This window comes from Bos grunniens, chromosome 7, assembly GCF_055505025.1.
Source record: "Bos grunniens cultivar Pamir isolate PY7600 chromosome 7, Bosgru_T2T1.0, whole genome shotgun sequence".
In the NCBI taxonomy this organism is placed as follows: Eukaryota; Metazoa; Chordata; class Mammalia; order Artiodactyla; family Bovidae; genus Bos; species Bos grunniens.
The window spans coordinates 18480958-18494794 of NC_141171.1; the positions used below are offsets into that span (position 1 = coordinate 18480958).

At 53.8% G+C, this 13837-nt stretch overlaps 1 protein-coding gene across 26 annotated transcripts in view; it reads left to right on the forward strand.

The window, feature by feature from the left end:
- Positions 1-13837, forward strand: part of RANBP3 (RAN binding protein 3) — a 50815-nt gene that overhangs the window by 13971 nt on the left and 23007 nt on the right. For 8 of the 26 annotated variants that reach the window (XM_086409845.1, XM_086409847.1, XM_086409849.1 and 5 more), the window contains exons 2-3: positions 5040-5095; positions 10158-10346. In XM_086409845.1, coding sequence (XP_086265971.1) covers positions 5040-5095; positions 10158-10346 — 245 coding nt within the window. Of the gene's footprint in view, positions 1-4081; positions 4248-5039; positions 5096-10157; positions 10347-10908; positions 10999-12821; positions 12881-13837 lie in introns of those variants that run through there. The other 18 variants (XM_086409854.1, XM_086409856.1, XM_086409862.1 and 15 more) reach the window with 7 other exon arrangements.

Here is a 13837-nt window from a genome sequence, read left to right on the forward strand (position 1 = left end):
AGCACCCAGGCTTCCCTGTTCTCCACTATCTCCTGGAGTTTGTTCAAACTCATGTCCACTGAGTCAGTGATGCTATCTAACCATCTCATCCTCTGCTGCCCTCTTCTTTCGCCTTCAGTCTTTCCCAGCATCAGGATCTTTTCCAATGAGTTGGCTCTTCTCATCTGGTGGTCAAAGTATTGGTGCTTCAGCATCATTTCCTCTAATGAATATTCCGAACTGATTTCCTTTAGGAATGACTGGTTTGACCTCCTTGCAGTCCAAGGGACTCTGGAGAGTCTTCTCCAGCATCACAGTTCGCAAGCATCAGTTCTTTGGTGCTCAGCCTTCTGTATGGTCCAACTCTCACATCCATACATGACTACTGACAAAACCATAGCTTTGACCTGACGGATCTTTGTCACCACAGTGATGTCTCTGCTTTTTGTTATGCTCTATAGGTTTGTCATAGCTTTCCTTCCAAGGAGCAAGTGTCTTTTAAAATTTCATGGCTGCAGTCACTGTCGGAAGTGATTTTGGAGCCCAGGAAAATAAAATCTGTCACTGCTTCCACTTTTTCCCCTTCTATTTGCCATGAAGTAATGGGACCGGATGCCATGATATTAGTGTTTTAAGTGTTGAGTTTTAAGCCAGCTTTTTCACTCTTCTCTTTACCCTCATCAAGAGTCTCTTTAGTTCCTCTTCACTTTCTGCCATTAGATTGGTATCATCTGCATGTGTGACATTGTTGATATTTCTCCTGGTCTTTATTCCAGCTTGTGATGCATCCAGCCTGGCATTTCGTACGATGTATTCTGCATATAAGTTAAATAAGCAGGGTGACAGTATACAGACTTGATGTACTCTTTTCCCAATTTTGAACTAGTCCGTTGTTCCATGTCTGGTTCTAACTGCTGCTTCTTGACCTGCATATAGGTTTTGTCAGGAGACAGGTAGAGTGGTCTGGTATTCCCATCTCTTTAAGAATTTTCCAGTTTATTGTGATCTGCACAAAAGCTTTAGCACAGTCAGTGAAGCAGAAGTAGATGTTTTCTGGAATTCCCTAGCTTTCTCTGTGATCCAACAAATGTTGGCAGTTTGTTCTCTGGTTCCTCTGCCTTTTCTAAATCCAGCTTACACATCTGGAAGTTCACTTGTGAAAGCAGAGCTGGGCTGGGGTCTCAGGCGTATCTTGGGAGCCTCGTTGCCGTTGTCCCCATTCCTTCCCCACACTGGGATTTCAGTTTCCTGTGTGATGGTGCTCATCTGGTGACGGCACAAGTGGTGACGTGGGTCAGTTAAAGACCAGCCTGCCTGGAAGGGGGCACGTGTGTGTTGTCGTGGAGTCAGGACTGAGCTACAGGTTACAGACTTGGGGCCCTAAAGTGGATGAGCAGAAATGAAACTCACGTGGCTCTGGTACTCTGTGTCTTTGGTAGAGAACTGATGAAGTTCATGACCGCCAAACCTGCCACCCAAGGGGGCCTCCCTGGCCCCAGTGGCAGCGTTGCGCTCTGTTCCTAACTGTGTATTGATCACGTGTCATGTATGAGACTGCGTTTGGCTGTGAACACGCAGAGGCTGTCAGGAAGCTTATGGTCCAGGGTAGACGCTGCCGGCGAGCAAATAACCTGCCCCGCCCTGTCCCACCACCACCTGGAGCTCCCAGGCTCCGCGGTGCCAGGCCGCGTGCACACACACCCTCCGCCTTTGTGAGATGTTTTACCCTGAAGTTTTCTGCCCCCAGTTTCCTCGTCCTCATTTTTCCCATGGTGCCTTGCACAGAATAAGGGCTTCATCTGCTTATGTGATTACATGGCAGCTGGCGCTCCCACATGAAGAAGGGCAGCGGGGGTTCAGTGCAGACATGACAGACAGTTCTCACCCTCCATGCACCGGGTGACGGGGGCACAAAGCTATTCGGGGGGCTGTCTGTGGTCCCTCAGACTCCCTGACAGGCAGCCTTGGTGTCACCCGTGCAGATACAAGCCAGAGCAGGCTTCAGGAGCCCAGTTCAAACTGGAAGCTTCCCAGGGGAAGCAGTGTCTGGACCTGGGGAAGAGAAGGCGAGACTGTCTTCCAGGCAGAGGGACTAAGCCGGGTGAAAGTCCCAAAGTGACAGAAGCGTGGGGCACGCGGGGACCAGGGCTCTTCAGTGTCCAGTCGTGGTCAGCGGAGCTGACCTGTTCAGAGGGCCTGTGCCTCGGGTTGGGGAGGATGTTGCCAGGTTGTAAGCGTGAGTTTCGCACCAGTGGTTTCGGCGGCCACCCCAAGGGGTGAGGGTAGAGGCGGGGAAAGATGGGAGGTTTCAACCGCAACCATGGAGGTAAGGAGGGTGGATTCACTCACAGAGCCCAGACCCCTGTGTACCCCTCGCTGCCCTCTGCCCCCAGCTGCTCCAGAAGGCACTGGGAAGGCCCCGTGAGCCACAGACAGCCTCCTGCCGAAACCAGTTCCATCCCCAGGCAGCCCCTCCCGGGGGCTTCTAGTCACAGCACCAGGGAGCTCTTCCTCTGCCATCTGCATGCTGCTTCTCCACCTCAGGCCCTCCTTACAGCCCAGCATGGCGTTCATTTTCTCAGTGCCCCTTCCCTTACTCATCCCTCCCTCAGTTACTTGTTGAGCCCTTTCAGGGTGCCCAGGACTGTTCTCGGGACAGGAGGGGAGCAAGGCAAGGCCTCCCATCTCATGGAGTTGGTGTCTTACTCGGGCCAATAGGCCCTAACTCTGGGCGCGCGCGCGCGCGCACACGCGCACACACACACACACACACAGTGTCTCACACACACACACACACAGTGTCTCACACACACACACACACAGTGTCTCACACACACACACACACACAGTGTGACAGGTGGTGGTGCTGCTGTGAGAGCAGGCAGGCATTCTGTCTTCCTGGGAAGCCATCCCGGGTTTCTTCTCCAGGCAACTGTGTGTTTAGTGAAGTCTGTGGGGGCTAGGCCTCCCCTTTCAGGCCAGAGGTATTTAGAGACCAGGGGCAGAAATCACGCTCAGGCTGGCTTAAGCAAAAGTCAACATTTACTGGCTTAACTGAAGAGTCAGGGTGGGAGCTGGGGTTAGCTTTGGGCCTGCTGACTCGGGCCTCCAGCCCAGCCTCCAGGGCTCCGCTTCCTTCTCCACCCCCAGCTTTGCTCCCAGCTGCATTGGCTCGGCTCCAGCTCCCCTTGTGGCGACACCCAGCCACTGGCAGCCCTGGGGTCCTCTCCCACCAGCTTAGCAGCCCCAGCAGAGCAAGGGGGCCCCTTCCCCAACAGCTCCGGCGAAAGTCCTGGCCTGAGTGTCGTCGCTGCCAGCGCTCTGGCCTCACTGCCGTGCCTGGTGTCCCCTAGGGCCGGGCAAACAGCATCTCCTCCTCCAGCCTGCAGCCAGGGGTGTAGGAAGTGAGACTCGGGCTGATCCCAGCTCCTTCCTGCGTGCCCCCAGCCTTGCAGCTGGCCTGGAGTGGAATGCGGAAGTAAGGCTGGGACCTGGGCCGCAGCCCTCGATGCTGGGCTTGTCGGGCAAAGGGCAGTGGCAGGTGTCTGGCCATCCCTGTGGTAGACGTGTGTGTGGAAGAGCTGCTGCTGTCCCCAGAGTCCCTGCAGCTCACCTTCGCTGTTGCTTACTGCCCAGCAGTAGGGTGCGTTCGTTCTTCGTTCACCTGGGTTTGTGGAGCTACACATCTGTGCTGGGAGATCCTTCCACGCCCCCCACTCTCCTGCCCTGTGGCACTGCAGTCTCTGAGCTGTCACTCACCCCAGGGGTGGCGGCGTGGGCTGCGCCTGGTGAGGACTGTCGTGGTGAATCTGACTTGGGCGCCACAGAGTGAGTGAGGCAGTGGAGGAAACGGTCACTGTCAGTGGCCCGTGGTCCCAAAGTGCAGATGGGCGTCTGTCCTGCTCCTCCGTGCTGTGGGAGCTTTGGGGGTGGGGCGGGGACAGTGTCCTGTGGCCATCTCCCTGCATCTCGTCCCCAGCCCCTCCTCTTTAATATGGGTGGTCGCCAGTGTCCTTCCCCACACTCTGGTCTCTCTGTGCTCCCCCCCCAACCCCCTTCACAACTGCCCCACCTCCTTACATCAGCACCATCTGCCCCTCAGGCTGCCTGTCACCTCAGGAGCCGCCTTCACACCTGTCCCTCCATTCCGGGCTCCTCTGCTGAGGCTTCAGCGCAGCCTCCTCTCCCAAGATGCCCCAGACCCTGCCCTCCGACCAGGTCCCTGCGAGCGCTCTCGAGGCCTGCGAACCGCGCACCCATCCTGCCGGGTGAGAGCTGTGCTAGTGCAGGTTGCTGGCTTGCCCCAGGACTCAGGAAGGGGAAGGGCTGTGCAGATGCTGCCCGTGTTCGTAACAACACCCCCCTGCCCCCACTTCCCATGCATGCCTCCCCCCACAGAGCTCAGGAGCACACCCAGAGCCCTGTACTCAGGCCCCTGACAGTAAGGCGGTGCCCGCTCCAGCGGGTGGCAGAGGGCCAGGGACACGGCCCCTCAGACGGAAGACCAGCGGTGTTGACTGAGGACGACGGCGGGAGCCGTCTCCTGGTCCAATAACAGCATCCCAGAGGGTTTCTCCCTTCAGCAGCAGCTGTGCAAGATGGACTTTTCAGTCCTCACAACTCCACACTTTTTCCTAGCGGGCGCTCACTTAGACGCCCAGGTGGAACGCAGAGCTGACTTGAGCAAAGTAATCCTCCAAAGAGTGTGTGCCTCGTGGGCAGAGGTTGTGGATGGGTTGCCCCCGGCCCCAGCTGGCCTGCAGATTTGAAAACAAACATTTTAAACCTAGGGACTTCCCAGTGACATGGCCATTCTAAGCCAGTCTCGAAACCGTTTATTGGTGTGTACATGCACACAGAAAGATGCACGTAGCTTTGCACGCTGAACACTTTGTGCATTTATAGCAAGAAACTGTTTTCTAGGTGATACGATGATCATTCGAGTTCCTAGTTTTATATTGGATTTGTGTTTTGTTTTTAACTTATCACAAACAAATGTAGCTGTGTTTACTGTATGAATATAGTGTTGGGGGGAAAAACACCGATTTTTCTTTTTGCAGAAAAGCCTGCCATTGCTCCGCCCGTCTTTGTGTTTCAGAAGGAGAAAGGACAAAAGGTAAGGGGCCGGTATGTTCTCCCACCCCCACTTCCCCCACTACCTCCCCCAGGACTGTTCCCCCAAAGGTCGCAGTGCCACCATGGGGCTCAGGGAAGAAGGCCTGGTGGCCTTAGGTTTACCACGGCCCAAGCTTAACAGAGGGTGCGTGGACAGGGCTCAGAGACCCTGCTTTAAAAAAGAGAGAGAGCGCTTCTTTCTAATTTGCTGTAGAAGTACTGCTGTGCATCAGGAAACCTGGTAGGAGGGGGGGAAGGGGGCGGAGAGGGGAGGAGAGGGAGCAGTGCTGAGTAAGGAAAAACAGGACTTTTAACGCCTTTAGGGGAGTTTTTGGCCCCAGCCAACTTGGCATAAGTGCATTTAGAATAATTGGCAGCCGGCTTGCATCATGTGTTCACTACCTGTCCTTAAAGGTTGCTTTTCATGTCTGGTTGGCTCTGTTGTTGGAGATACTTCGCCAAATTCCTGGTAAAGAGCTCGCGCGCCTGGAGGGCGAGGCAGTGCCTTCCCACGTGTGGTCCTTGTCCTGTGTGGTCGTCCACCTTGAAGTCATCAGGCCGTGTCCCTCCCTGATGGGGCAGTGTGGAAGGTTGGGGTTGTGTCTCGAGTTAGTTGATGTTCTGTGGTGGCCCAGGCGTATATGGGGACTCCCCCTATTTGCCAAAAAAACGTGGACAGTGCCTGTCCTCGTGCCCGGGGACAGCAGGTGTGATGTCATGACCACGGCAAGGTCTCAGAGTGACCCCTGCACTGCGTTGACACCGGTATTCTGAAATCTGTGTGCGTCTTGTTAGTGAGGACAGCCTCTGAGGGGCCCCTCGGCTCTGGACTCATGACCCACAGACCAGGTGGGTCCTCCCGAAGGTGACTGGCTCTGAGCCTGGGGGCCTCTGGCAGCCGAGCCGCTGCCTGTGGAGCCTGCCCCATGGTCTGAGAAGAGGCCAGTCTTCTCCCTGTGTGCGCGGTGCAGCATTCGAGGGCTGTGGGGAAAGGCGCTAGTGTGGGGGGCAGGGGTGGGGAGGAGAAGCAGCTGCCCTGAGACCCTGCCCACCCACCCACCCACACCCCCTTGCAGGGTGTGTTCTGCATTATCTGCTGGGCTTGTTCTCGCATTAATCTTTCGCATTGTCAGTTCTTCTGCTGAGGAATCAGAAAACACAGGAAAAGTTCTTCCCTTTTTGCTTCTGTTTCCTGGGTCATGTTTTCTAGGTCCGTCAGCCTCTGCCACCTCCTCCCCACTGAGCCCTGACCGATACCTGCAGTTTAGTTTCTCGAGCTTTTATCATCTTCCTTTGGAAGTTCAGCTGCTGTGAAGGGGCTGATGTGTTTCTTCTGGCTTTTAGAAGTAAACATGTTTGGTTTCTGCTTCAGATATGAAAGTCACTTATTTTACTCAGGTTTTCCATAAAATTGGGACTCTCTAGAATTTTAAATTTTACTGTGATTCTCTTCTGAACCACTTTTAGATTATCAACAAACTAAGGGCTGCCACAATTGTTTTTGTTAATAAAACTTTATTGGCGCACAGCCCCGCCCAGTATGTACTGGGAGTTGTGGCTGCTCTCTCACTGCCAGCTGCAGCATGAAGGAGTTTGGACTGAGACCAGGCAGCCTGCAGATTCAAACATATTTAGCACCTGGCCCTTTATAGAAAAAAAGGTTGCCAACCCAGATTTGAAACAAGTAATTGAAATAGATAATTCTGAAGACTTTCCAACAATCAGCAGGATGAAAAACTAAAGTGTAACGTTTATTCAGCTGAACTTAAAATGCTTTTAAAATTACTAATTCTTATTTCAGTACTGTTTTCATGGTTGAGGTGGCTCTGTTGCTTTGTCAATTCAAAGGCCGAGTTACACTCATTACCTTCAGGAGGTTGATTCTAGTTATGCGAACAGGGTGAGGTTGAACCCGAAGAGTTGCCAACAGGATGCTCATCCTCATGAAAACGTGCACGTGCAAATATTGACTCCGTGCCAGCTCTAAATGGGCTTCTAAAAATAGCTGACTGTCAGCTCTTCAGATTCCGGCTCTCCGCTGCTGTCACACTTGTGTAACAAGATCACCGGAAGGGAGTGGAAAACCTCTGCAGCAGAGGCCAGGGAGTCCATGTGTTCATCAAGGCCCACATCTGAGCTGCCGAGTGGGCGGCTGCCCAGTAGACACGGGGCCTCCTCCTCTGCTGCTTGTGACCACTCGGGCATCAGGCGGGAAGGACGTGGAGAGGCCCGGACAGCTGGCTTGGTGTCTGTGTGGCCCCCAGGGCCAGGCAGGTGATAGTAAGGTGGGTCTGCAAGGAGCAGCCACCACACCTTCCTGGGACCCTCCCTGTCTTGCCGCTCTCTCAGCCCTCCCTGCTCACACAGCAGGGTTGGGTGGGAAACAGCAGGCTGCTGTTGTTTTTTTCCAAGTGAGCTTTTTTGCCCTTTTTCAACTTTCTGTTTTGAAATTTTTGTCAAGTCCTCAGAGAAATTAAAAGGAGGGTACCGTGGACCAGACCATTGGGAAGCCACCTTGGGTAGGCTTCACTGTTAACATCGTTATCATAAATGCTAGAAACACTCAACTGTAAGTTGTGCCCCCGACGGTTGTCCCTTAAAGACAGTTGTCTCCTCGGAATTCCTCCCCATGGCCCCAGTGCCACGGTCACGCCTGAGAAAGTGATCATTAATTCAGAAACATCCTGTAATATATTTAGCCCAGATGGAAATTGTCCTGAGTGTCACCCACACAGCTATTTTCTAAGCTCCTTTTGGATCCACAGAGATCAAGGAGTCCCATCGTCACCTGTGGGCCCATTCCCTTCTTTTGGTAAGAAACCAGCAGTGCACCCACGGGATGTACTCCAGGAGCCCCCAGTCCCCTTAAGAGGCCCAGCTGTTATTACCAAACCATGATCGAGATAAAAGATTTGAAACTGAGAAGAAAAAAGTTAGGCTGCCAACCCAGGCATTTTTGGTGCTGGTTTGGTGACAAAACCACCTAGAATTTTCTGTCCGTCCCATAGACAGGGTTTGAGTTGCCTTCACAGCAAACCACAGATCGGTAGCCTGCCGGTGGCGTCCCTGGGTCTTGGGAAGAGTCCTCAGATCCTCCCATCGTTCTGTGTTAGAGCCTCGGGCAGCTGGAACTGCAGTCTTGAGGCCAAAACCCAGACCGAGTGCAAGAGCCTTTCCTGTTGCTTCCCTATGCCCGAGCTTCCTCAAGATGGCGCTCTTCACAAGACGCTTGCGTTTCCACGCGTTTGTGTTTTAGGGGCAAAAATGAAACCTTCTTAACTGCGACTTAGCAGTAGCAGTAACTGCCTTGAATGGAGACAGTTTTTTTCTTTTAAACAGGAAGAGAATTTGAATCTCCTTGTGTGGGTTGTTACACTGTTTGTGATAACTGAACGTTCCTTTCATTTACTTTATCTTCCAAATATTTGTTAATCTGAAAGCAGAAGACTTTGGGGTTGCCCTGGCAGAATAAAGACAACAAGCAGTTCAGTAAAAAGACAGAAAGCAGTTACAACAGCAATCTGCTGTTGGGCAGAAAGCAGAGTGTCCCTGACAAGGCTGGGAGGTAGCAAGCGTGTTCTGTGTGCGTGGCTTTTTGTCAGCCACCTATATTTTAAGATGATGTCAAAGGCTGCCAAAATCCCAATGTCTGACTTTAACAAACATGTTGAAAACCTACAGGCTCTGTCTTGGCTCTTTAGAGCTTACTTTCTTTGTCTAGAAGAAATACTCAAGACCCTAGGAGAAAACGCTGGGGTGGCATTTGTATTTCTTTTTATTTCTCTGGTGTAGACTTCATCTCTGCCATGCTGCGAGGGCATTTGAACTTTTCTGTTTGAAAAGTGGGGATTGTTTTAAAAATCCTAGTTGTTCTGAGTACAGATGGACAATTTCCCAGGGAACTCTGGGTTCCTCTGGCTGGGTGTTCAGTCTCTGGCCATAAAGCAGCAGCAAGCAGGTGTGGGGCCCCGCCTCGGCGCCCAGCACAAGTTTGAAGAGCGGCCTGAGAAGGAAGGCCTTTTACACTGTGGATCTCCCTGCTTAAGAAGAGTCCATTTGGGTGACTTTTAGACATGTGGATGTGTTAACGTCATATGGCTTTTGCTTTTCCAAGAGTGTTTGAACGTTCTGTTAAATCTTTTATGTAGTTGCTTTCATCCAGCAAGCTCACACATTTAAAAATAGTCCCAAGTCTTGTCTAAAGAGGGTTCAGTCACTTCACAGGCAGGAGGAATGTGGCTGCGTCTACAGGGAGACAGGGTGGCCCTGTGGTCATTCAGTTCACAAAGTGAAAGAAGCCTGTGGTGGACAATGCCAGGTGGGAGGTTTGGGGACCGGAGCCCACCTGTTGGATCCAGGCCACCAGCTTTGCAACAAGCCACTTCCATAGAAACCCCTCCTGAACCCCAAGAACCGCCTCAAAGGATTCCGGCTTCCCCTTACTCTGGCTGTTTTCTAGATAAGGGCTGGCCCGGGAGACTCCTAGGCCGAGGGGCTCCCTCCTTCAGCCAGACCTCCACCCACCTGCCTGCTGATATAAAGCCGGCTCTCTGTGTCTCCGCCAGCTTGCTGGGTCCCCCCCACTTGCACTCACTGAGCAGGGATGCGTTCCCTTCCTCTCGGGTTTACGGGCACAGATGGGAGGTGCTGCCGGGGCTGCAGCTCCTGCTGAAGCCCCATCCCCAGCTGCCAGACCTGGTGCTGGTGCTCACCCCCCTTCCTGAGCGTGTCTGAGTGGATGGCTTACTAACCACAGGGGCAGTGTGGTCACTGAGACCATGTCCTCATGGCTGCCACCAGCAGAGGAGCTTCATGCCGCAGAGGCCGTCTGCCAGTTTTCAAAGCCTGGGTCTGACTTCCTGGACACCTTAGGAAGTGCCAAGTCTGACACTTGGCCCATGTTCAGCGCCCTTCTGACAGCGTGGAGGGCCGGCTCTCTTGGCCCGACGTCCCTCCCGGGCAGGAGCATCAGGAGATGCTCAACCTTTGAATCCCACCCCCTCCCCTGCCCCACATTGCAGGCTTTGTTTACATTGAAGGAAAATTGTCTTTTTTGCTCCCAGTCCTCTGCAGAGCAAAAAGACTTGTCGGATTCGGGAGAGGAGCCTCGGGGGGAGGCTGAGGCCCCCCACCATGGCACGGGTCACCCCGAGTCAGCTGGTGAGCATGCCCTAGAGCTTCCTGCCCCCGCTAGCGCTTTGGCCCGCGCTCCCGAAGCCCAGCTTCTTCCTTTTCCACGAGAACTGGCAGGGGTAAGTCCGCCTCCCCCTGGCATCCCCCAGCCCGGGGCTCCCAACCCAGACCGGCCCCTCCCTCTCGGCCCTCGCATCCAGACCCCGGGTCGCCGGCAGCTGGCAACAACTGAAAGATGACAAGGCTGTCTTCGGCGCCCTTTAATTCCCCCTGCCAAAAAGCCAGCAAGGAGCACGTCCCCTTCTACACTGAGACCTTTCTAGTCAGGATAACATTCATCCATAGCCTGAAGCTAATCCTGTTAGTGAAAGAAGCGAGGGGCCAGAAGAGGAATTGAGGAGCAGGGTAGAACTCTCCACCTCCAATTCAGCCCCTTCTCCCTCCTTCCGTTTTTCCGTCTCTCCCTGAATTCGGGCTTTCAAGTTCAGTATCTTAGAAACACGAAAGGCTCCAGCTTCCTTGATCTGTAGGAAAAGGTGTCTAACGCCTGTTGCTTTACAAGACCGGTTGTGTCTGGACTGTGGTTGGGCTGTGAACTGCTTGTCTTCAATCAAAGCAGGAAGAAGAGCTGCTTCCTTTGAATCGGAGGGAGCCCCCTGAGCCCTTTTTCTTTGTATTCAGAAGGCTTTGGAAGATTATAGGTGGAGAAGACTGTGAAATCTCCAGAACAAGAGATGTCTGGAGTGTTTGGAGTTTGATAAATCGGGAAAGGTAAACATTGTCCTCCATTCAGGATCGAAAGCTTCATCCTCTCGGTGCCTAGTGGCAGAGCCCCCATTCCCACATCAGGGAGCAGCGACTCAAGAAAACAGGGTCCCGCCCCACCACACGGCACCCAGGGCGTCACAGCCCCAGCCCTCTCCCAGACCTTTAGTGGTTCCTTGTGTCACAGCGCCAGTCTCCCATGTCCTTGAGGAAACCATTGAAATTCAGCTAGAGCAGCCAGACCCTGGGATTCGCAGAAAGAAGTGATATTCAGCCGAGTGAGGCTGGAGCCAAATCTTAACATTTGGAGGAATCAGTGTGTGGTGGGAAAAGAAGAACCAGTCTGTCCCTGTTGGGGGCTGTCCTTTGTGGCCTGGAAGGGGGCTTGAAGGAAGGAAGCCCAGGAAAGATTCCAATCTGAGGTCCCCACTTGAGGGCCAAGAGCAGGAATTCAGAGGCAGTCATTTTCTGGGTTGGGCAAGAGCAGCTGCTGGAACCTTCTCCTGAGTCGGGTGACAGCAGGCACGTGTTCCCAGTTCCCTGAGAACAGGTGGTATTTGTGAGGATCTGCCCAGGAAACGGGACCCCTCCACTGCTGTCCAGGTTGAGTGCAATTTGCGGAGAACCTCAAGCTGCAGAGGTCGAGGGTTTTCCATGGAGGGTGGCAGACGGTGGAGGTGGTGTCACAGCAGTGGCCCTTCCAGAAGCCGGGCGCTTTCAGACCCCTTCCTGCTCATGCCTGTGAGACAGGGCCTTGCCTTCTCCCTGTGGCCAGTCCAGACGCCGATTTCTGAGGCCCAGCCAACAGAACTCAGCTTCTCAATTCTTGTGGACTGTAGGTCAGAAGCTCTAATTCTGAGAAATGCAAGCAGTGCCCAGACTGAAAGACGCAAGGTCGAGGGCGATAGCGGGGAACGTGAAGATGGTTGTTATGTTGCTGTGGGAGAGGGCCTGGGGTGGAGGGGGGCTTGTTGCTGAACGTGCCAGCTTCATGGACAGGGCCATGCCTGTGACACACACACCCATGCATACCCTGGGTGGTTTTAACACAGGTACCTGGGCATCCCAGTTCCATCAGAAGTCCCAGCAGTGCCGCCGTCACACCATTTGTGACAGCTCTCAGCCATCCGGGGCTTTTTCTGCCTTTGGGGCACTAAGACACAGTAGAGTTTGTTCTTTAGGTCAGTTAGGGTGTAGATAGACCCCAATCCCAGCTACTTCCTGGGCTGAGATATTTCTGTGGCGAACTTGGACTAGTTGCTCTTGCTTCAGAGCAGATTTGGCGCTCACTCTGTCTCACTCTGGAGTTCAGGAAACACCCACATGTAACCTGACAGGGCTCATCCCTCACGTTCAGCCTGTTCTTCATTCCACGATCCTTTGGGGGATTGTAAAACTGCGATATATCACACACTGAATTACTGCCTATAAAGGGCCCTTATCATCTTTCAGTCTCATCAGAGCTCTGGCCATTGAAGCCCCAGGACCAGGAAATAGTCTCCTTATATCAGACCTCCTGACTCTCACAAGGCAGCTTGAGGGACACCAAACCACATCCAGATTAAGTTCTCCATTTGCCCTGGAGAAAGTATTCCCAGTGCTCACCCTGAGCCTGGCTGAAGTCTGCCAACTGAAGTCCCAAGCCAAGGCACTACCGAGCCTGAAACGTGTTACGAGTCCCACTGGGAAACCGAGAGAGTCTGGACCAAGTCCCCTGGCCAGACTGCTCCCCTGCCCGTCCTCTCACACGTGCACGGGCTTCGCCACTCGTCCACCCCTGCCGAGCAGTCACATCTTTGGAGGCTACCTCATTTTCTCTTTTTTTTCAGTGTCTGCCTTTTGGGTAAAAATCTCTGAGCTGGTTCCCTGAGTCAAAGGATAAACAGTGGTGAGTGGGCCTGTGGTCCACATGAAGGTGAGGCTGCCTTGGCAGGCGCCTCCCTCAAGTGGATCTTCATCCAGGTGTCCATTTTCCTGCAGTCACAGCAGCAGACTTTCTAGCTGGACTGTCCAGATGGGGGTCCATCCAGGTGGGGATCACTGAGTCCCCGCGCCAACTGGTATTTTCTGGAAGGAATATCCCTGACATGGTCTTGATTTCTCATCTTTTCCGGGAGGCCAAGAAGGTAGCCCTGCTCACTCCTGCTCACTGCCCGTTTGTCTGTGTCTCAGCTTCTTTGACACAGCCTCCTGCTCCTTCCCCGCCTCCTGGACTGGCCTGGCGCCTTTGTCCCCTCAAGGCCACCCACGCCAGGCAGCCTCACAAAAGCCCTGTCTAGGGTGGGGGGTGCAAGCCTCAGTAAACTGAATACTAGTAATTTTCATCGATTCAGCCTTTACAGAGAGGACAGGAGCTTCTCAGTCCTGTGGCCCTATCCTGGGTCAGGTGTTCCCTCCAGTCTTGTGCTTGGTGACAGGGACATATGCCCTTCACAGGACAAGCTGCTTCTCCCCAGGGTTCCAGTGTGTTCCGAGAGGGTGGGCCACCCTCTCATGTAGGACCCGCTGCCACTGTGAAGTGCGCAGTCAGGGTGCCCTGATCTGAGCATCCCCAAGGTGTCAGCCCGGAGCCCACACCAGCAAGAGACGGCTTCTGCTGTGGAAAGAAGCAGAGAAGGACGTGGAGCTTCCACACCCCACTTCTGTCCTGACTGCTCCCCCAAATCACAGATCCTGAGAGCCTGCTCTCAAGACCTCCTCACGGTCATCCCTGGAGCAGCAGGTCCCAAGCTTTGGGCTACAGGTTGCTGGGCCCAGCCCCAGAGAGTGGAAGATAGCACGAGGCACCAGGCCTAGAGGCAAGCTCAGGCCTTCTCTGATGGGGGCCACAGGGTGGGGAGAGGCC